The sequence below is a fragment of the Glycine soja genome, chromosome 13 (assembly GCF_004193775.1).
Source record: "Glycine soja cultivar W05 chromosome 13, ASM419377v2, whole genome shotgun sequence".
In the NCBI taxonomy this organism is placed as follows: domain Eukaryota; kingdom Viridiplantae; phylum Streptophyta; class Magnoliopsida; order Fabales; family Fabaceae; genus Glycine; species Glycine soja.
In genome coordinates this window covers 14,898,963-14,922,649 of record NC_041014.1, presented here as the reverse complement: position 1 = coordinate 14,922,649, position 23,687 = coordinate 14,898,963, and the positions used below count along the sequence as shown (strand labels likewise).

At 30.2% G+C, this 23,687-nt stretch overlaps 1 protein-coding gene across 1 annotated transcript; it reads left to right on the top strand.

Moving 5' to 3' along the window:
- The first annotated feature begins 1,237 nt into the window (after positions 1-1,237).
- On the top strand, positions 1,238-23,171 carry LOC114381797 (truncated transcription factor CAULIFLOWER A-like). The gene is made up of 9 exons (XM_028341014.1): positions 1,238-1,398; positions 1,513-1,707; positions 13,299-13,374; positions 14,405-14,469; positions 15,412-15,511; positions 15,971-16,012; positions 18,807-18,848; positions 18,941-19,059; positions 22,789-23,171. Exons 2-9 carry the CDS (start codon positions 1,523-1,525, stop codon positions 22,892-22,894), a joined length of 735 nt encoding a protein of 244 aa, XP_028196815.1. The 5' UTR covers positions 1,238-1,398; positions 1,513-1,522; the 3' UTR covers positions 22,895-23,171.
- The last annotated feature ends 516 nt before the right edge of the window (positions 23,172-23,687 follow it).

The following is a 23,687-nucleotide window of genomic DNA, read 5'->3' as shown; positions in this document are numbered from 1 at the left end:
TTGTGTTTTTACATGGAGTTCTAAGAAGCAAGACATTGTGACACTTTCTACTTGTGAAGCCGAATATGTAGCTGCAACTTCTTGCACATGTCATGCCATTTGGCTAAGAAGATTGTTGGAGGAACTTCAGTTGTTGCAAAAGGAAAGCACAAAGATCTATGTTGATAATAGATCTGCACAAGAGCTTGTCAAGAATCCGGTGTTCCATGAACGAAGTAAACATATAGATACAAGGTATCATTTCATTAGAGAGTGCATTACAAAGAAAGAAGTAGAATTGACTCATGTGAAAACTCAAGATCAAGTTGCGGATATTTTCACCAAGCCTCTCAAATTTGAAGATTTTTGAAGATTGCGAGCAAGACTTGGTGTGCAGAAGAATTTTCCAATTAAGGGAGGATGTTAGATATTAATTAGAAAAATAATAATAACAAGTTTTATGAGCCTTAAATTGTGGAAGATGAAAGCTGTAAGGTTGTAAGTTACAAAGTCTTGAATAAGCAATTATGTGAGCATTTAGTATTCTTGAATAAGCAAATTATGTGAATGATCACTCTATTTTAATATAAATAGGGGATCATACTCTTGTATTTTGTGTGTCAAATGAAATAAAATCTTCTTCTTTTTCCAACATGAAGATCATGCCAATCTTTTTTTTATAGGCCAGATCACATCAATCATAAGTTGTAACAAATATTGCTAGGATCACTAACGATCATATCTCTAAAAAAAAGAATAATTTAAGATCAATCCATAATCTTATAATTAAGGGACAAAATACAACATATAAAGATATACGTTATTCAAGTCAATCTAATTTCATCCATAAGTTTAAATTCTAAAAAATTTCTCCTTACATGATTGTGAAAATTGGTTTTATAGATTATAAAATCATATGTAACAATTTCATAACCTATGAGCAGAAAAAAATGGTGGCAATAATCAATGAGAATAGAAGCGAGAACTAAAGTGTGAGTGACATTCACAAACACAACAAACCAGTTTCTCGTCCGCATGTTAGAGCCCTGGGACCCACAACCTCGTACGGCACTGTCACCATCCATGACATCAACGACGTGTCCCTCTCCACCAATCCCTCATCGACAACGCATCGTACCCGGTCTCTCCCACCCAATGCAAACTCGACACCGCATTTTACCAAACACCAAACCTCGTTTCATTGTCATTCTTGGCTTTTATTTCCCTTTATTATTATTATTATTTTTTTCTCTTATCTTTTACTTTTCTTCACCGTGGAAACTGGCTTCACTTTAGAACCGTTCTAGCACACCACGAAAATAGAAAGATACCCATCCTATATAATCGAATTCGTCACACACACAATCCCCCAGTTACTCTCCTCGTTTCATTCTTTTTCCTTCTTTTGTCTTCCCTTAGGTACTATACTCTCTCTCTCTCTCTATGCTCTTCACTAACTCTAGGGTTTCCTTATTTGTGTTTGTGTGTTTCACTTGTTTATCTTATTGTGTCTTTCTTTCTTGATTGGGAAAGTTTGAAGATCATGGGGAGAGGGAGGGTTCAGCTGAAGCAGATCGAGAACAAAATCAGCCGCCAAGTGACGTTTTCCAAAAGGAGAACTGGGCTGCGCAAGAAAGCCAACGAAATCTCTGTGCTCTGTGATGCTCAAGTAGCACTGATTGTGTTCAATGCTAAAGGGAAGCTTTTTGAGTATTCTTCTGAATCCAGGTTTGTTATTTAACCACCTTGCTTCACCTTTTCAGTTCCACCTTATTTGTTTTAATTATTTTCCTTTTTTTTTTTATTTTGTACTTGTAAGTGCTTGCTTAGATTCCTTATAGCTCAGATATTTGTTAAACCATGTATGTATATACGTACATAATATTCTAGATTTTGCAAATTTCTTTAAATCATTTCTTTAATTATCTTTTATATTTGCTTAATTTTCTACCTCTTACTTATTCGCTGTCTAGCTTGCTTCAAAGTCAAACTGAAATAGTACTCGGGAAGGTTTTAAATTGTGCGGCCGTGATTACAATTTCGTTGCAATCTTTGGTATTGTGGAAAAATTAAGAAAAATGCAGCTGATGTTGTAACAATTGCGATTATGACGCGGTTGTGATGAGTTGAAAAACTTGATGCTGCCACTCATGGTCACAGACGGTGTTTCCAAACCTTGGTGCAGTAAAAAGAAATGAAATAGTAGTAATATACATTTCCATACAATTTCCTAGTTAATTTGTTATTGTGTTTTCATTACCTTTTTTTATTTATTTTTTCCTATTTTGGGTTTAATGCATTCTACCCTCTGGTGACACATATCCGAGTTATAATTCTATGGAATAAGTTTACATTATATTCATTTTGCTAAATGTTTATAATTACTTTATAAATATCTATAATTAAATAACCTTTCTGGTGAAGACAGTGCATTTGCTGGCTCGAACGTAAATAAAAAAAGTTTGACTAATATTGGAATTGGACTATCTTGCTGAGCTCCAATATGTTGTATTCTTGGTAGATGTGTATATATATTATATTATGCTGTACTATGCAGTTGTTTGTCTTATTAGTGGTTATTTCCCTATAAATGCACACAATCCACTACCAAACAAAAAATAGAGCTTTCCATGCCATTTTGGCTGCTGCTAGCTGCTCCCTTAGATTTTGTAACCTGGTAGTGTGGCTGTTTATTTTATACACCAGTAAAGAGAAGAGAAGGGCACTCAAATATTATATGGTGTAATAGTATAATTTTTGGGAAGAGAAAGTGAAAGAAATTGAAGAGCTTTGAGAATGGAAGGGCACTGAAATATTGTATAGCATACATCACTTTTTTTATAATATATTCCTTTTATCTATCTCTATCACCAATCTAATATTACACTTCTGTCTTTTCCTTTCCTTCTTATCTCTCTTTGTTATACCAAAGGGGTCTCAAAAAATAATTGAATCTATATTTTTCAAAAGAGTATTGAACACAAATATTTATTTATTTTAAATCTATTATACTACATTTTTTAATTTGTTTTTCTATCACAACATAAATCTATTATACTACATTTTTCTCTTACTTCTTTTTCTCTCTAGATAACATAATGTTATCAAATATTTTCTTTTTCAAAATACAATTTACAGTTGAAAATTGAAAACATGTTTGATTTACAGTTGAAAATTATGTTTGAGGCAAAAATATTTTTATCGACAATCCTTGCTATTTTATTCATTTTGTTTTTATTTGTTGAATTTATGTTATAACGTGTATCACAACATTTTTAACTGCTATGCAAACATGCACTGTTTCTGTTTGGTTCACAAATTATGCATTAGGCCTGCGAATTGAGACACTTTCTTAACAGGATCCATGGAGTGTTTGTTAGACCCTCATAAATTTACTATCATATATTTTATGATATTAATTTTTATAGTTTGACATATTATCATTGTAATAACTAATAGTTGCAACGAAATCCCCATACCCCTTTAATTTATAAATACCAAAGCAAGCAAAATAATAGCTTGCCTTTTTTTTTTTTTTTGTTAATTTTTCAAATCCCCCAAAAAACATTGAACTGAATATATGGAGCTTTTTCTGCTTGATATAATTTCATTATGTTACTTGAGGGTATTAGAGCAGTCAAAGATCGTACAATTTTAGCAAGACATATTCGTACAAAATGTGTTTATTATAATTTTAAGATGCAATTCACGTATGTTGAAATCTAGTGTAACCATGTAAGGCTGTATAGGTTATATTAAAAATATATTAATATATTAATTTCTAAACTTTAACAGTTGATTAGAGTCTCTCTCTCTCTCTCTCTCTCTCTCTATATATATATATATATATATATATATATATATATATATATATATTCAAATAAATGTATAAATTTTTAATGAGTAAACTCTCATTTTAATCCAAAAATTTGTAATTATTAGCATTTATTTAAACCCTTCATTTTGCAAAAAGTCATTTATTTTAATGACTGAACTAATTTCAGTGAAAAAGATTAAAATATTGTTTGGCAATGTCAAACAAAGATGAGTGTTTTGTAAAGTGGGAAATTAAATGGCTAAATACTTAAAACTTTACAAGAGCTCATAACAAATCTTAAAGCACTATTAATTTGATTGGTATGTATTTGCCCCTATTTGTCCCAGGTGGTCGTCAATCGTCAAAGTGCACAATTACAATTTTTTTTATATATTATCTCAAAACATGATTCACGAGTCTCATGAAAGTGTTAAGTGTATTGATTAATTAAATCCAAAGACATTACAAATCACTCATGATCCAAACTTAGTTTAAAAAATATTTTTTCACTCGTCATCTTCTCTAATTCGAATTTGGTGGTAGCTACAAAAGTGAGTGTTCTGTAAAGTGAAGAATTAAATTAATATATACTTAATCAATTGTTAAGTGTGTTATGTCCTTTTACTTCTTTCTTCTTAAAAGTATTGGTGGTAAAGAGTTCTATGAAATAGGGATATCCATCATTGTCATACTGGCCTCTGATCTTCAATTCTGTAATTTCAAATTAAATTTGATTTACTAATGCATTAAATGTCTGTCTGCAATAAGGCATACACGCATCTTTCTATATGGTTACTCTTTATAAAGTTTTTATTTGGGGAGGAAGGACAATGCCTTGTGACAACTCTTCAAGAGAAAAAGAACACTTAGGGGGATCGGGTGTGTACATGTCCTGCAATAAGGCATACATGCATTAGTCAGGAAGTTTAACATACATGTCATAAGATGATAGAAATGGCTGCAAAAGCACAGGTGTTTTATGAGTTCATTATATTATTGGTGTGATATATCAATCGGCTTTCTCATTAACTAATTTCATAAAAAAAAACCTGAGTATTTATTTTTAGTAGGTTTTTTTCTCGGAAACACGAAAATGTTGGTGTTTGGAAAATGGAAGTATTGTCAATATTCTTTTGGTTTTCACTTTTAATAAACTATTTTACTCTAAATTATCTATCACTTTATCCTTTAACTACTCTAGAATACCTATTGCACCTTTTTTTTTAAATAATTTTAAACTCATACTTTATCATCCTACAAATCCTCCTATCATTTTGATGATAAGTTTTAAATTTATTTTATATTTTCTAGACATTAAATACATTTATTTTTCATTCAATATTTACTATAAAATGTATTAAGAAGGTTTGTTAGAGGATATAGCATTGCTTCTTCTTTTTAGTTTCAAAGTCTTATCAAATTAATCATATTCATTTATCAAATTTACCCAATGAGTCTATTGATTCAAACCAAATAAACCAATTAAATTGATTCAACTATTGGTTCTTGTCACTTCAAATCTAAACCAAAGAAATTTATCTTTTTATCGGTAAATATTAACTATTAATTATTAATTTTCTATTAGGGAAAATTGAAACCATGATTTTTTCCTTCCTCTCTTTTCCTTTTGCCATCAAGTCATGTCTTCTAACTCCAAACCAATTATAATGAATTAAGTTATCATATATATCTTTTTCTTAACCCAAACCAATTTAATTAATTAAGTTTTAACTTTTAGATTAATATATTTTAAACTTAGCGCTTAAATTTTGCATCAACTTTTGTACTTTGCTTTTTTTTTTTTCTTCAAAATTTGAATTAAACCAATTCAATTAAATATATAATTGGTTTGGGTTGAACCAATCCAACCTGTGAACACTTTTAACCAGAGAAAGCCTATTTTACGGTTCAAACTGCTGTGTTTTTCGTGCTGGACTTCTTCTCATATATCCTCGTTAGATACTCAAGGGATTCATTATGAGTGGTGGTGCCCTTGGTATTGGTGGTTTGGGTGTGGAAGTTGTGGGATGAAATGTCTTGTAACTTAAGGTTACACTTTCAAATCATGAGAACTGTCAGTGTACGTCTACATATTCCCAAGACCCTAATAGGTAGGAGTTCATTTCCAGCACCAGGTCTCTTTTGTGAGACATATATTATACATAGCTCGTCTTGTCAGTGCTCCTAGGGTGTTCCTAGCAGGCATATACTCTACGTTTTTTAGTTCCTTTGGAACTAGCTAGCTACCCTTACCCTTACAAGTTAGAGTGAGCCGAGAGAGGGAGTGTTAGGTTTAGTCGAGAGGGTTAGGTTCATCTTTCACAACATGATACATCAACGTAGTGCATGTTTGGGTATTCGTTGAAAATAGATGTTAGTGACAAAATGAAATTTGTAAAAGTATCCCCACCCTTTTTGTGTTCAATTTGCAGTGAACTATTGAATTTAATCTCAAAATTCGTACTCGATAAGTTGAACTGAAAACTCAACGTGCTTGTAATGATTCATGAATGACCATGCAGTGTATGCGACTTGGATCATCTCTTACTAACTGCACCGTTAATAGAGAGAAAAAGAGACATCAAGTTATTTCTTATCTTTTTCTCTGCAGTTGCAGGAAAGTATACCTTGACGAGTGATAAATGCATATTGTAGTGGAAAGTGTGATTGACAATAAAACCTATGTTGAATTACACCATGTGACGATGAAACCTTATTAACTCCCAGGTTGGAGCCTACACTTAGACTCCAATTGATGTGGTCCTCTTGAGGAAGCTGCATATATGCAAAGTATTATCTATCATTGTGGTTTGGATGACAACACATGCATGATAAAACTCATGAAGAAAGACTTAAAATTTAATTTTCGTAAAATACATCTTGAGGAGAGGCGTGCAGTTTTAAGTTCGACTAAATCTGAGATAAAAAAAATTAATCTTATAACCAGTCAAAATTAAAAGATTGAAACTTGTGACACTTTTGAGTCATATCATGGAGTCAAATGTCTCGAGTGATGATATTTGAACACTCTTTTTTAACAAACATGTATGTGAGACTTTTTTTTTAATCTATTTCTTCATATCACATCATATTTACTATAAACCTATTACTTCTCTGTTTTATTTTTTCATCTCTCTGGGTGTTAATGAGCATTCACATGTCAAGGGATCATTATTCATATCTTAATTATAGTGGTTAAAAAATGAAAAATGATATATGAACATCCATATATTACAGACACTTATGTGACTTTCATTCTTTTTCTTTATTTTTTCATTCTCTCAAATCATATATCTCCTATGGTACATGCTTTTCTTTCTCTTTTCCTATCAAGGTATCAAATAGCACGGAATGTCCATTGTCCATGCATCTTTATCCTTAAAAAAATATGCAACTTACATGGTATGACATAATTGACAAACATCTTTACCTCTTAAGCGTATGACCAAGGGTTTGATAGCAAGTTAATGCATATGAAAAAATGAGTAATGATACATAAATATCTCATTATTTTATACACTTTTTCAACACCTCTCATTTTTTTTATTTGTTTTTTCCTATCGTATTCATGTAATATTTTTCAAAAAATATTTATTGGAGGATGCCAACTTCATAAATGCTTGGTTCTCACCAGAGGAATACTATAGATTTATCCAACAAAAAAAAAAATGCATGATAGTCTTAGTCTCTATAGGAAGCTTCATAACAACTATTTACGGTCGTGGAGGGCCCTCTCTTTGCTAAGCCATCAGGTCCTGGCATCTGTACGTTAATGTTTTAGACAATACGTTGTTGTGTTGTGAACGACTCTCAGAATATTAGAGTAAATAGTAGAATTCTGCATGCACACCCAGCTTTTTTAAAGTTCGGAGGGCCCTCCCTCTGGTTCTGCTAAGAGGTGTTTAACCTTTGTTGGTGTTTCAGACACTGCATTATAGGCAGGTAGAGGATCTCTGGATGTTGGGAGAGACTTTATTGTTCCAACACTATTCTTCCCTCCACTGATATGGCAGGGGCAGGTTTCCTTGCATGTGAGAGAAGCTGTCATTTAATCTACGTACCATGTCTAGGGATAAGTGAAAATTAAATAAAAAAAGTATTGATATATTGACTTTTTTTCATTGATGATCCATATATAGAGATATATATAAATCAAACACTTTGTTAAAATTCATAATTTTTATTTTAATTTGAACATCAAATTATAGATATTTTGTCAATATTATATTTTCTTTTCATTTCTCTTTTTATCACATTACATCATCAATTATGTCTTTTTTTTATCCCTCCCAAAATGTTTAGTAGTCATTTTCTTTACTATTTTTTATCTCATTTTTTATTACTTCATATTATTTATTGTATTTATATTATAGTTCCATTTCCAGCTTTGAATAAAAATAATATAGAATATATCATACATTCATACTTATACTTTTTTCTCTTCTCTTTCTTACTCTAAGTATTTCTTACTCTCCAAGTATTAAAAAGCATAGGGTGTCCATTAACAATTTTTCTATAAAAGAGAGAAAAGAAATGCTAGATATACAACAATATTTTAGTGGAAGATTTTGTAAGGAACAAAAGAAATAAGATAAAAGAGAAAATTACGTAAACGCTATGTGATATGCAGATGGTAAGAAACAAAATAGTGTTCTAGGTTAATATGCTGAAAAGTAATGAATGAATAGTATAGTAAAAAAGGAATTATACAAGCCTAAATTATAATTTATGATATTTTATTGTATTTTTAAGATTTATTTTAATCTTTTATCTTTTGAAAAATTGATTTTTGTCATCTATTTTTAAATTTAGATCAATTTGTTCACTTAAAATAATTGATCATTTTTTTTTATTTTGGGACACAATTTTTAATTTTTAATCAATTCAAGACAAAACTTGTTACCTATATGAAAATTATGGAACCCAATTGATATTTGAACCATAAAAGGTCATAAGCATGGTAAAAAATGTGTGAAAGATGAGTTTCATACACAACTAAAAAAAAAAATCTAATATTAGATTTTTAAATTGTTTTTGTTGCTCACTAAACTCATTTTTCACGTGATATAATTTTCACTATGTTTATGACTCTTTTTTGTTTGAACATAGTTAGATTTCTTCATATAGATGAATCTAATGAGATAATCTTTACTTCTTAAATCATCAAAAAGAGTTCAAAATCGTAACTTAAAATACAAAGCAATCACTACTCGGAAGGACCAAATTGATCCAAAATTAAAAGATAAAATATCAAATCAAAATAATTTTTTAATAATATTTTATTATTCTTTATCTATCCTATTAATTATTGACTTAAATATGTCAGAAATTCCTAAAATATATTCGAATTTTACAATTGATTCCTGGAAATTTTTTGCTTCTCGTTGTATCCTTGAAACTTCAAAAGTTTTGTGGGAGATCCTTGTCATTAATCTTTGTCCAAAACGTAATAACGTATCCATTAGTTGGATACATCAGTAATACACGTATGAAGTCATATAAGAGGTATCAATGACATGGCATGTCACCTAGATTTTATTTTTATATTTAATTGTATAATAAACTATTTTAGCTTTCTCTTCTCTCTCCCCGATCTTCTTCTATCCCCCCACCACCGCGCACCACCATCTCCACCATCCCTAAATTAGTAGGCACCAAAACAACAGTTTGAATCCCAACAAATTTGGCCAAGAAAGACCTCACATAGTAATCAAAACGAGATTTGAACATATCTAAAATCCACAAATGCTTCCCAGAAGCAAAACACTTACCTAGACCCCCAAGCCCTTGGGGAAAAGAGAAGTACATGGAAGCAAGAAAGAACATTTGCGTATCAATAACATGGTCCAACCCAAAAGCATAAATGTCATCATCAGAACCCCCAAAAGTCATGTGCAGCTTCTTCAACACCCTCTTCCTCTTCCTCTTCACCTTCCTATCAACAATAATTCTCACTTCTCCAACCTCTTCTCCCTTTCTTGGCTCCCTACAACACCCATCTCCTACCCAATAACCCAATCCTCATACTTTGACTATGAAATTTGTCAAAAGATGGCATAGTTCCAACTGAAGTTCGACGGGTTTAGGCGCTCCACGAGATCCGACAACTTCTTCTCCAGATTCTCATCGATCCCAAATGCCATTAACAGATTCTCGTTCGAAACCGAATTCACTACTAAGTAATCGAACGACCCTGGAACTAGAACCTCGACCACCATCGCTTTCTCTTCCTCATTCCACACCCCTCCCAACCCTACCTCAATCTTCATCCCAAAAACCCAACAAAATCTCTACTTTCGCAACACCCAAATCCAGAAAACCTCATATCTTTGTGAATTCCAACCTGGGTCTTCAGAAAATCACCAAAACCTAAAAAGGGACCAAAAGTGTAACAACTGAAGACAAACAAGGAACATTAGAAGCAAACCAAATGTTCAAGTAATGAAAAGGGTGTCTGTGACTTCGAGGAAAAACATGTTTATGTCTCATTTTTAGATTGTTATTTTGGTGCTGACTGATTTGGGGGTGGTGGAGATGGTAGTGAATGGTGGTGGGGGATGGAAGAAGATCGAGGAGAGAAAAGAGAGAGGTAAAATAGTTTATTAATAAAAAAAAATTATTAAATTAAATTAAATATAAAAAAAATCTAGGTGCTATGCCATGTCATTAATACCTCTGACGTTGCTTCATACGTGTATTGCTGACGTGTTCAACTAACACACACATCATCATGTTTTGCAGAGAGACTAATGCCAGAGATCTTCGACAAAACTTTTGAAGTTTCAGGAATCCACTAGAAGAAAAAAAGAATTCAGGAATCAATTGCAAAATTTGTATATATTTTAGAGATCTCCAACATATTTAAGCCTTAACTAATTCATCTCACACCTATTTATTTATTCTATTTGGTTCTTAATTGTAAAAAAACAACATACGAATTTATTGCATAAATATAACTTCTCAAATGAGTATACCGTTAACAATTAGTTAATAAAATACAGGCTAAAATATATAGACATGATTTAAAATATATAAGATAAGAAGAAAACCACCAAACACATGAATTAACTATCGTGAGGTTTTTAAGATTTAACTAAAGGTCTTGGGTTTAAATTTTAGATATTCATCTGCGTTAAATACTCTAAGGGAGATCTTTGTCATGGTTATCAAACCTTTGACTTAACTTGTAAACTCGGAAGAATTTACGAGTTCAAAAGCACACTCTAAGATAACTCATTAACCAACACTTTTTTTTTTTGTAGACTTAGTGGACTGGAAGCAGACTTAGTAGTCTCGTGAGTTTAAATCAGATATTGTTGGATTAAGAAATTTAACTTAAAATGTTCATGTAATGTGTGCATTTTATTGATTTAAGTTATTTTATAGATTATTGAAGTGACATTTGTCTTTTTTTAAAGTTCTTTATGTGTTATCATTTTAAGAAGTTATGCTTTGTTATTGTGTGAAATTATTATTTGTTATATTTTATGTAGTTTGAATTTATCTAGTAGTGATATATTACTAGTTATTTTAGTATTATAAAATTTGTAATTTACTATTTTGTTATATTATGGTATTGAAATGGTTAATTAATATGTTATTTATAGATACTTTATCATTTTTTATATAAAGTAGACTCTTACGAGTCTTTGAGTCGAGTTTATAGAGCTTTCACGAATTTATATAGATTTTCGAGTTCAAGAATCTTGATCTTTATTATCCATAATAGTTTTACCTGACTCAAATATAATTATTTCCAATAAAAAATACATGTCATCTAGACAAAAAAATAAAGCATTGGCAGCAAAATGAATAGGAATGGCTCTAGGTTTTATATGCTGAACTTAATTTGTTTAGAACGTCATGTTTTAAGAATTGGTCTTACCTTTTTTGAAATACTAGCCTAACCAAAAATCTTATTTAAAAACTCACTTTATTGTTAAATATATTAAATAAAGTTACAAATATACATCTCAAAAGGTAAATGGGATTTGACTAGTATGTAGGAAGTATGTTTTTGCTGAACCTCCTTATCTTAGTGGAAGAAATTATAGTCATCATCTATTTGGTGAAAGGATTTATGTTATGGTCAATGGCAAAAATAGTGCTTCATATTGGTTTTGCTGAGTTGAAGAGAAAGATAAAGTGTGGGAACAGTGCTAAATTTCGGTGGATGTGTGATCAGGAAGATTAAGTTTAATGAAGTGTTTTCCGAGATTATTCATAATTTTCAAGGATAAAAATACTCTGATTACAGATTTGGGCAACTGGTAAGATAATATGCTTGGATTTTGTCGTTGAATAGGAGAAGATAACTTTTTACCTGGGAGAAAACACTACTACAAAAACAATATTTGATATCTTTGGATCTACATTGTAATATAAAATACGGTGATATTTTTTTTATTTATGTGATTAATTACACCGATTATATTTTTAACCGATATAAACAATTTTTTTTTTTGTATTCGGCACTCATAGACATTGCCATCAACTTATTTGATTTCTCTCGACACTCACATTATATATGATTTTTTAATTTTTAATAAATTTTAACCAATAATAAAATACATTACTAACATATCTCTTTGCTAGAGTTATTGCTATCATTTACTTTTTTTTTCTTTCATCTCACTTCTATTTATTTGTCATTACATTATTTATCATATTCATTTATTCCTCTCAACCTTTATTTATTTATTTTCTATTAGTCTTTCTTCCAGTCGTATATATACCCGAAAATGAACTGTAGTCGCTCATATTTCCATTTTTCCGTGCCATCATGTGATCTAATAGGCATCTAATACCTTGTCCATGTGTTGTTTTGTACGAAATATAGTCAGCTACGGAGCTACTTGCTATATTGAGTGAAATATATTTGGTAGAAGCACCAAGGTACAATTGGTCAAAAGTTGTAGTTGCAGCATGTTGGGAATGGCCATTTTTTTTTAATATTGAGTGAAACATATTTAGTAGCAAAAAAATATTTGGTAGAAGCAACAAGCTAGGTATAATTGATCAAAGTTTCAAAATCTTGGGAATATCCCTTAATTTTATAGGCTGAACTGGCAGGTTAAGTGGAGGGTACAGTGCCCCTAGCTTAGAAGGCCACGTAATGGGATTTTCTAATTAAGCTAAGCTGAAGGCACAAAAGACATAATTAATATATCTTGTGTGTATTTGTTTTAATGTTTAAGGTCTCTTAAAAGTAACAAATTGTTAATTCTTACACAATGGCACTTCAAAATTCGTGCCAACTAAAGGTAAGAGAAATACAATCATGTCTTATATGACCATGGAATGATTTGGAAGGACAAAACATATATCTTCAAAATAAAACAAATTATGTGGTCAAATTTCCTCTCATATACCTTCAATTCCTTTAGGCTACTTAGCATATACATACAACATCTTATAAAGCTGCATATCTTTTTTTTTTTTTTTTTTTTGTAATTATATAGTGAATAGAATAATAAACTTTAGTAATTTTCTTGTGTAATAGCATGGAAAACGTGCTGGAACGATATGAGAGACATGCCCATATAGGGCAACTTGTTGGAGACGGAGATGATTCACAGGTACCTCTTCGGACCATAGCTTTTATTATTATCTATGCTAACGTAATAATGCATCACCCAAGACTATGAATGCCCCTCCTGTGCTTTCCGTCATATTTATATGATGCACATGGAGAGGATGCAAGATTTCTCTTTAGATATATGCATAATATGGAAGAACAAGAGCACAGGAAATAAAAAAGATTTTGTTTGACATAAATTAGGTATCATTCTTTTTTGTTATAAAAAAAACATAAATTGGGCCTTATTCCGATATTAGCTAGAGCGGTGAGGTAAATAGAAAAGAATGCAATAGCATAAAACTTGCAAGTATATTTGGTAGCTAAATTAAGTCTTTAAGCTTTGAGTATGATGATGATACTAAAATCTCGTTCACTACTAGGGCATCAATTTCCCTCTAACCTCCAATCAATGTACTAAAAAAGTGAGGGCCAACAATTGAATGAAAAACAAAGAAAAAAGACTTGATTCCTATTACAATGCATAGTTGAATGTGGAATTCTAAGTCAAAAATTTTATAGGTATATCCACTTCACAGGACCTTTATAAAGAGATATTTTTTTTTTTCACACAGAGAAGGAGTAGAAAGAATATCATCTAAAAAACCATTCGTCCTATATACTTCGGGTGATATTAAAAGCAACGTGTTAAAAAAATTGACAAAAACGATATAAATAACACTTACAGAATATTTGGCTTTACGTCATTTTTTGATGGACGTGCATTTTTGACTCAGAAGCTACATTTTGTAGGCTGGATCACGTCAGAATGTAATGAATGAGTTTTCAAACAAGTACCAAGAGTATGAAAAAAAAAGTACTCAAAATTACACAAAACAGTTTTCAATATATTGTTTTGTAAACTCAATATAAAAAGATTTACCAAATTTTCTGATTATTTGGTTTTGAAAAATAGGCTCAATGTGTGTCTATATATATATATATATATATATATATATATATATATATATATATATATATATATATATATATTCTCATATCAGAAGCAATTAAAGATCATTTTATTGTAGGGAAACTGGTCCTTACAATGCTTCAAGCTCACCGGCAAAGTTGAAGTCTTAGAGAGGAACTTGAGGTATACTTGATACTTCAATATAAACTTAACAATTACTTTAATTTGAGCTATGTTGGTTGCACAACAGGAAATTAATTATAGCTTTCACCCGTTTTAGGTGGTTTTGTTAATTTTCTTTGGCATAAAAAGGTGTTTGAGTGTGTGTTTTAATTGGGCACAAGAGCACCACGTACACATGCCCAGGTTTAGGAGAAATTGTTACATGATTTGAGATCGTTATTTGTGCATAACCAGTTTTCTGGTGATATAGCTAAATTTTTCAATTTACAACTGTTAGTAAAATTTTCATGTGTAATTTCTTAAAATTCAATATATAAGAAATTTAAATACAAGATCTTGGATAATATATTTCTCATTATTATTATACTCTAAATTTCATAAGAGAATTCAGAAGACTTACCCAAATTTATCATGTAAAACTCTTGATGTTTCTCTCTTCTTTGATTTCCTTTAATTCATTCCTGAGATGATGTAGAGATCTTTGGTTTTGGCCTTTTCTTCTCTGATTTTACATAGTGTTTTTTCTCCCACATTTCATTTACCCGAGACAAAGTGAAAATGAAAAACTTTTTAGAGGGAAGAGAAGTTATTCCATCTGTAAAACAAATTTTCTGATAATTTTCTCTGTAACTTTCTTTTCAAATTCCTTTTTCTTTAATGCTAATATTACCCTTAATGAAATGAGAAGAGAGATTTATTTTAATAACTTAAAAATAATTGCCAATGATTTTAATATACTTTTAAGTCTAACAATCATCATATTAGACAATCTTTTCATTAAAATCATTCCATAATTACATGAATCAATATTAGATTAAAATCATTCCATATATTTTTGGCAGTGGTATTTAATGATTTCTCTAGTTTTAGATGCTTCAAAACCATTTACTTTTATAAAAAATATTAATTATAAATAGCTTACAATTAACATGTTCAATGTAGGAACTTTGTGGGACAAGATCTGGATCCCTTGAACTTGAGAGAGCTTCAGAGTTTAGAGCATCAGCTTGACACAGCTATAAAGCGGATCCGAACTAGACAGGTGAAAGATTAATTTTTTATCATTTGGGACAATACATTTTGTTCCATCTAACTATTCCAATATCTCATTTTTCTTTCTCTTTCTAATTTTTCTATTACATCACCTAACATTTTTGTCAATTTCTTTCTTTACTTTTTTTCTTTTTCTATATATGTCTCTCATATTTCTACCTCAATTCACCCCAAAATAGATTGGATGAATATCACTACTCTAGTATTCATAGGTGATATAAGATGGATTAAATGGTTAAAGAAAAAAAAAATAAAAAAAATCTTAAATTCGATCTCCTCTACTAACAATAGCATTAACCGATAAAAAAAACTACTCTACCATCTGCAAGAAAGAAGAAAATAAAAAAACAAATGGAGAAAATGCAATCGGAAACCTAAATTAACATTAGCATATATAACATTTTTTGCCAGCTAAACTTCAATTGACCGATCATTATGATTCTTGCAGAACCAAGTTATGAATGAATCCATCTCAGATCTGCAGAAAAAGGTAACGGGTTGGGGACGGGGATTTACTACTGGATATTGGCGTGTGCATTAGATTGTAATATAGGATATATAGGCACATTAACATTAAACAGCATTGGAATCATAAATAACAATATGCATGCGGATGATTAAATATTGTTCATGCATTTCTCGTATTCATGGTTTGTGTATTTGTAGATTTTAAGTATTAATAAAAACTTGTATGCATACTTGGGCTATCACTTAGTAAATTAATTATAATAATTTTTTGCCTCATAATAATTTATATTATCCTTGTATATTTTTGGTACTGTTCTCTAATCATAATTCAAATTTTACTTCAGTAATCTGCTATATTAAAGTTTGCATTAAAGATTAGCATAAATTGTTGAGTCCAAATCCCAAATTTTTGGAGAACAATATCAAAAATATATAAGAAACTGCATTTAAATTTTATATTAAAATATTTGCTCTTGTATTTGTGTGGTCAATAAGTCCATTGAATATTTTATGGTTAAGTTCATTATAAGAGTAGTCTAGAAGTATCATGTGTTTCAATAACAGTCTTACATTTAAGTTCAATCAAGAAGTTTCATTTGAGTTCAATTTGTATTTCGTGGTAGTCTAGAAAGTTCAATCAAGAAGTTTCATTTCGTGGTGAATAATAAGTTTCATTTACTATACAAACAGTATCAAAAGCCAGGAATTTTTGAAGATGACTAATAAGATTCCCAAACTCAATAGATATAGCTAAGATAATATTGGTGTGTATATTGGCTCACAATATAAATTGATATTCAGAGATGTTGGGAAAGGAAATGCTGAACTAAGAGAGTAAGTGCGTTAACGACGACGCTACAAGTTTGGTAAACATCAAGTCTAACTAAGAAGCAAGAGAAAATGTTTTTACTTTTTCTTTACCAAAATCTTAATAGCTACGAATTTCCTTATGGCAGTGCAATTCTAGGGTCTAAATGTACAGGAGAAAAGGGTTGATCATATAAATTTATTCTATTTCTTGGCTAATTCTGCACAACTTTTTCTTGAAGTACATATATATTTCCTTAAGTCGGTTGGAGGCTACAAAAGATTTCGTTAATTTGACTTAATTTCTTTTTGACATAAATGTAATCTTACACCTATTTTACCTATTTTAGAGTGTTTTGAAGTAGAAAGAAGAAAGACAAATACAGAGAGAAAAATGCAGATATAATTAGGATAAAGAGAAAAACATAGGAAGAAAATGAAGTAAAAATTTGAAGAGAAAGCGGTACGTCAAATATCGAGTTTCATAGGGTTGTTTTAGTTTTAATTATATCCTATATGCAACCTGTGTAGGTACGAATGTACGATATACAATCTGACATTGAGTTTCATGTGAACTGACGTTAAGGTCACATCTTCAAAGACATATGTACTAGTTTGATTTGAACTGGCATAATTTCCTAAAGTTTGTTTTCTACTCTGATTATTTGACTTTATTTTTTATACTAAAGTTTGTATCGAAGTGCATTTAGTTTCCTTTGATTGCAAGATCTATGAAAAAAACAATTAGGAATAAAGATATTTCTACCAAAAAAAGAATAAAAATATAAATTTCTTCTGTTCTAAAAAAGTTTAAATTAAAAATTAATTTGCTCACTCAACTAATTAAAACTATTTTTTCATTTTAGTTCAAACAAATTTTAATCATTACATAAAAAAATATTAGCAAATACATGTCACTCTCACTACTACAAAAGTGACTTAACAACATGAAATCTAAGATAATTTTTCTAAAATTGTTATCGTCCAAAGTTCGGTGACATTTTTTAATGACAATTTTATACAATCCGTTTTAAAAATCAAGTGTTCTCCAATGGTTTTTTAAAACCCATCTTTGAAATTAACAAAAAAAAACATTAATTTCTCTTCTCCAATTCGTCTTTCCCTCTTCTTCAACCCTAACTCCTCTTTCCCAGTAGTACCACCGACCTTTATCTTTGTTGTATTATTTATTTATTCTATGATGTTTATTTTGTAACTCATGAGATGTTTTTTGTAATTGTTACGAAATCTAAACTATACTATAAACAATCATATTTTTCACATTATAGAATGAATCTAGTTATTCTATCTATCTATCCATCCTTCTATATAAAATCTGATTTTGAAAAATAACACTTTTCAAGATGATTCATTAAAAAAATTATTTTAGAAAGTAAACTTTTTAAGATAATTTTTTAAGAAAAAATCATCTTAAAAATGTTAATTTTTTTTAATATTAAAAAAAACACATTTTAAGACAGTTTTAAAGAAAATTAATGTAAAAATCAAGATTTTAAGAATGTTTAAAAATTATCATGAAAAATGTTAATTTTTCATGACCACAAATTCAAAGATAGTTAAAAATCATCATAAAAACCATCTTTAAAAGTGATTTTTATAGTAGTATCTCTTATCAAAGTTATAACATATTGTAGATTCAATTTTCATATTTGGTACCATTTTTCGATTGTCCATACATAAAATTTATATTTCATTTTAGACCATATATAGGTAAAATATTCTACATTTTGATTTCTAGTTTCATATACTTGATAAAAAAAAAATTTCTTTGATAAAAAAAAATCTAACACTGATATGACTTTAATAAGTGGCAGGGATTAATTTGTAAACAATTATTCAAGTGGAGACCAAAATGTAAAGTTTATTTATGTAGGGAATAAAATGAAAAACAATGTTGGTTGTTGGATGGTGACTAAATTCGTACTTTAAAGTTTAATCTATAAAATAACTATATCTATATATATAAATCTTCGGTCTTCACGTGACAGGCAAGGCAATTGCAAGAGCAAAATGGCACCCTTACAAAGAAGGTAGAAGCCACATGTGCCTCTCTAATCTATCAGACTTCTAGACAACAAAGGATAAAAAAAAATAACTTTAATTTTGTTACATCTGTGTATAGATTAAGGAGAAAGGGAAGCCAGTGGTTGAACCTCCACACTGCGGGCCAGAAACCTTAGGTCTAACATTCCCTCCAGAGCTACAACCACAACAAAGACTAGTTCCTTCTTTAACACTCTGGTATTTATCTCATCTCATTTCTCTTCCATTATTATCCTTATGATTTATATTTCAAACAGGGTTCAACCACACAAGTTTAGGAATAGGTATAGTTGATTTTGAATCATTGAATATGATTAAAATTTACTATATATCCAATTTGATCTGAATCACATACTTGTATTGAAATGTGTTTTCATTTGAAAGTGCGCAAATTGATTTTGTAGCACATAAGTTTTTGAAATATTGGGAGGAATATTTTAGTAGTCAAACTCTAGGAGGCTGAAGATTTTAATGTAAAAATTGCTGCCGATAGAGATACTGAAATGTAAACCTAACCAACAAATATATATACCTTTTTAAAAAATGTTTTAGGGTAACTCCTAACCGTGAGGTGCATTTGAAAATGAGACGTGAGATTATGACTATTAGTATATTTTAAGAGTTTAATGTTACTCATACATAATAGTTTGTGCATCACAGTGTAAAATATCTAATACATACACTATTTACTCATATTTTAATAACCATAGTTTTTTATGCAAATAAATGTATTGTGTGTTTTTTGTCAGAAAAAAAAATATTATATTAACAGTGGGTGCAAGGGATATATACCACATCGATCTCATTAGTTGACATAATAACCTGCCAAAATTCGTCACCCTTTCATCTACCAGTATACTTATATCAATGCTATTTTATACCCAACTATAAGTTCACTGCATGGACTTTGTTAAATATCTAATCATTATGTAAATTTGTATATCTAATATTTAGGGATTATGTGTGTGGTACCATGTATATCTAATATCTACTGATACATGATTATAAATAAACCAGCACGCGTGTGGTACCATGCATACACAGTTTCTGTAATTTCTACATGTATCAGTAGTTTAGGTTTCAAACCTCTTTTCTTTTTTTTCCTCTGCGTCCTTTACTCATTCGTGTGAACAGTAACACAACTGCTGCAAGGGCTTAAACACAGAAAGTTAGTCCAACCACGGCCGGCTTAAGGCTCAAGCAAGGACTTTAGATCAAAAGAAAAAAAAGCCCTAAAATTATTTTTTAGTACTAATATATCTCAAAAAAAAATTATTGTAAAATTATATTTGAAAATAAATTTTAATTAAAATATTATAAATAACTATTAATCTTTTTATTGGTACCGTAAGTAACAATTAATGAGAAACAATTTTTCACCAATATTATAACTTTGATTAGAAAAAAGAGATTTAATAGTTAATTGTTAAAGAAACTCAAAAACTTTTCTTTTATTTATATTCTCTTCCTATTCAATTCTAATTTTGTCTTTTTTTCTTACCCTCTCTCATATTTTTCTGTCTTCTCATCCGCTTCTTCAATTTACTTGATTATTGTTCCATTTTGACACATTAGTCAATAACCTCTTAATACTTATTTGTTTATTCTCATTTCTTATGTGCATGTGTCTCTATTGGAAGGATAAAGAGAATAATTAACATTTTTTCTTTTTGCATTACAAAAAGTCCAAAAAATTAATTTTAAACAAAACAATAATAATTTTAATAAACTATTTTATAAATAAATAAAATATATCATTCTTAAATTTACTTTAAACTTAACAAATTCTTGAGTCATCCGAGTTCAACAAACAACTGCAACAGCTATTCATACTTGTACTCCTAGTATTATATGTAACAGTAAATCCATATCTCATAATGGTGTTGGTGTCCTATAATCCTTTTAGACATTCCAAAGGAAGTATAGTCCAATCATAAAAAAGAGAAAGTGAAATTCTTCATCCTGCATGATAACCATGTCTAGGACTTGATCCATGACACTTTCACTATTCAGAAATTCATTTCTAAAAATAATATTAATCGTTCCTATGAATCCAAAAGTGACCATATAACCGCAAACCACACAACCCTCCACGCCAAACAATTTCTTTTCTCCCAAACCCATGAATGTTGCATAAAGTGGCGTTTAGGATCCACGTGCTATTCCTAGCCACTCACATCACAGCAATGGTTCCGATAAAAAAGAAAGTCTGCATGTAAACATACTATGTTGTGTACATGAGTAGCCTTGTTCTTCCACCCAAATGTTTCGCTTTCTCAAATTGTCTTTTGTTTGTATTTTGTTGATCACCCTATTCTCCAAGCAACAGCTGAAAAGTTACTTGGTGCCAGAGTTTGTCAAAGACACATGTATCAGCATTCAGCACAAACATTACTTTGTTGCAGCAAACACACTATGCTGAGTTGACAGAATATTCCCCTACAGAGTTCCCTTTCCAAATTCATTTATCCATACAATGTTGTCTCATCTGAACACTAGTTACATCCTCTATCAATTTTTCCAGCATAGATTTTTTTTCCATTCGAATCATTCCCTCTTGCACCTAAAATCCAACTTCCCCTCTCATTTCCCATCTAACTAATACCCTACCTCCTCTACATGACGTCTTTTTTTTGGTATCCACAATAGTTAGAGCCTCGGCTTCCCAGTGGATCGATCTTGAGGTATTCAAACAAGCTTCAGCCAAGGGCTGGGTTATGAGACTAATACTTAGTCTGAGTGTCAGTCACACTTAAAACTCTTCATCTCTTTTTAAGGATCTATTTTGTGAGTTGTTAATTGAGTTACAGAGGGTTCTCCACGTGACAATGTTTGTTGCTCCGAATTTAGAAAACCCATACCCTTTTGTGTATGTTAGACAAACTATTCTCACTATCCACTTATGATGCGAAAACCCATTTGTACCTGAATGTATTGTTTAGTAATTTAAACTGATGATTTTTCAAATAATGGTTGTGACTCTTCATGTCACCCTTTTGTAGTGGAGCCTTTATATAAGAGCAAAATTTTACGTGTATCATTACTACTACGAGTATGCATGCGAGTCTTTTAATTTAAATGACAATAGCAATCAAAAACCAGTGCCGTGGTGTTATGGTCCAAATGTAATTTACAGAACCTATAGATATGCAGAAGTTCATAATTTTGACTATTTTAATGATGTACTGCCACATAATTTAGAGTAAATTTTTTACAGGAATGAAATAAAGACATAGTAACTTTACACATAATTAGATTCTTAATTTCTAGTACCAAGTCTATTTTGGTTCCACCCACATTGCAGTCAACATCGACTTAAGATCCCTTACAGATCCCATTTCTCTTTTGCTAGACACAATATGTTAATTATTGAGTTTGATTTTTATATATTAGCCTAATACACCAGCAGCCAATTAGAAATCATGATAAGTAACATAAATATGACAAAAGTCAACAAATGATAATTTGTTATTAAATAATAATATAAACATTTTAGGAAGCTTAGTAACTGTTAAAAATTGTTATTTCTCTTTTGCTAGAACAATATGTTAAACTGTTGATGAGTTTAATTTTTATAAATTAGTGTAAATATTTTCATATTATTAATTAATTAAAAATTGAAAAATATAATTTTTAAGATAAATATTATAAAAATTAACAAACTTATCTTAAAAAGAAAATTTATGATTAAATAATATATATAAGCCGGTAATTGTAAAACATTATTATAAAGGGAATTGAATGACATTACCATAGTAGCTATATATGAAAAGTTTTCACACATGCACCTACACACATACATTACTATGCTAGAGTGCGCACCATAATGAGAAGCAGCAGCCTATACTAGCTAGGACAATTATATCTTAGTATAGGTACATATAACAGTATTGTATAAGATTATAAAAAAGTGTCAAAATGATGCAGTGAGACCTTGCAAGCAGCGCCTCTGGAGGAAGTTGTTGAAGCACGAACAGTTCCTACTGCCACTACTCACATCCCACCATGGATGCTGCATCCATTTACAAGATAAATTAATCGGCATGACACCGTTATGTTTGTGACATGTGATTAATGTTAAAAGCATAAGCTATATATATCTATATGTCAAAAACATAATGTTATAGCTAATTGTTAAGTTTGATAATTAACTGCTCGTCCTTGTAAGTACAGGATGTGCCCTCCAAATTTGATCGTTTGCCAAAAAAAACATTCATAGACGAAGGCTACTACATGGTGCAAGAGTGCAAGTGATTTGTATAAGAAACAGTTAAAATGGCTTTATTATTTTTAGTTTTCATTTTGTTTAATATTTTGTTATATAAACTTTTCACAATGAAAATTAAAATGAATAAAAAAATACTTTCTTTTTCTAGAAAGCTCAATTTCATTGAAATGGAATTGTACATCAATTTTTTTGTTTTTCTTTCTGGATAGATTAAATTAGAAAAGAACATAGCTTCCATCCACACCAATTATCCCTTCCCAACCACCCTTTTCAAATCCTAGGTCCTCTGTTGCTGGTGAAGATTGGAAGGAGAAAGGTGATAACAAAACGCAAACCCAATAAAATGGTCAATTATCTCGATTGGAACAACACCATGCGATCGAAAAGGGAGGCTTAAAAGGAAATAAAGCTACTATTTGACCCAAGTAGTAGGACAGGTCAGTAGTTTAAAAAAGTGATACTGTTTTTTTTTTCCTTCCCAATTTTTATTTTTAATCCTAAGAAAACAGTTTAACCATTTTTAATCACTAAAAAAATGGTCAAACTTTCTGAGATTTCTAATAGAAATTGGAATATATTTTTTGGCAATTTTAAAAAA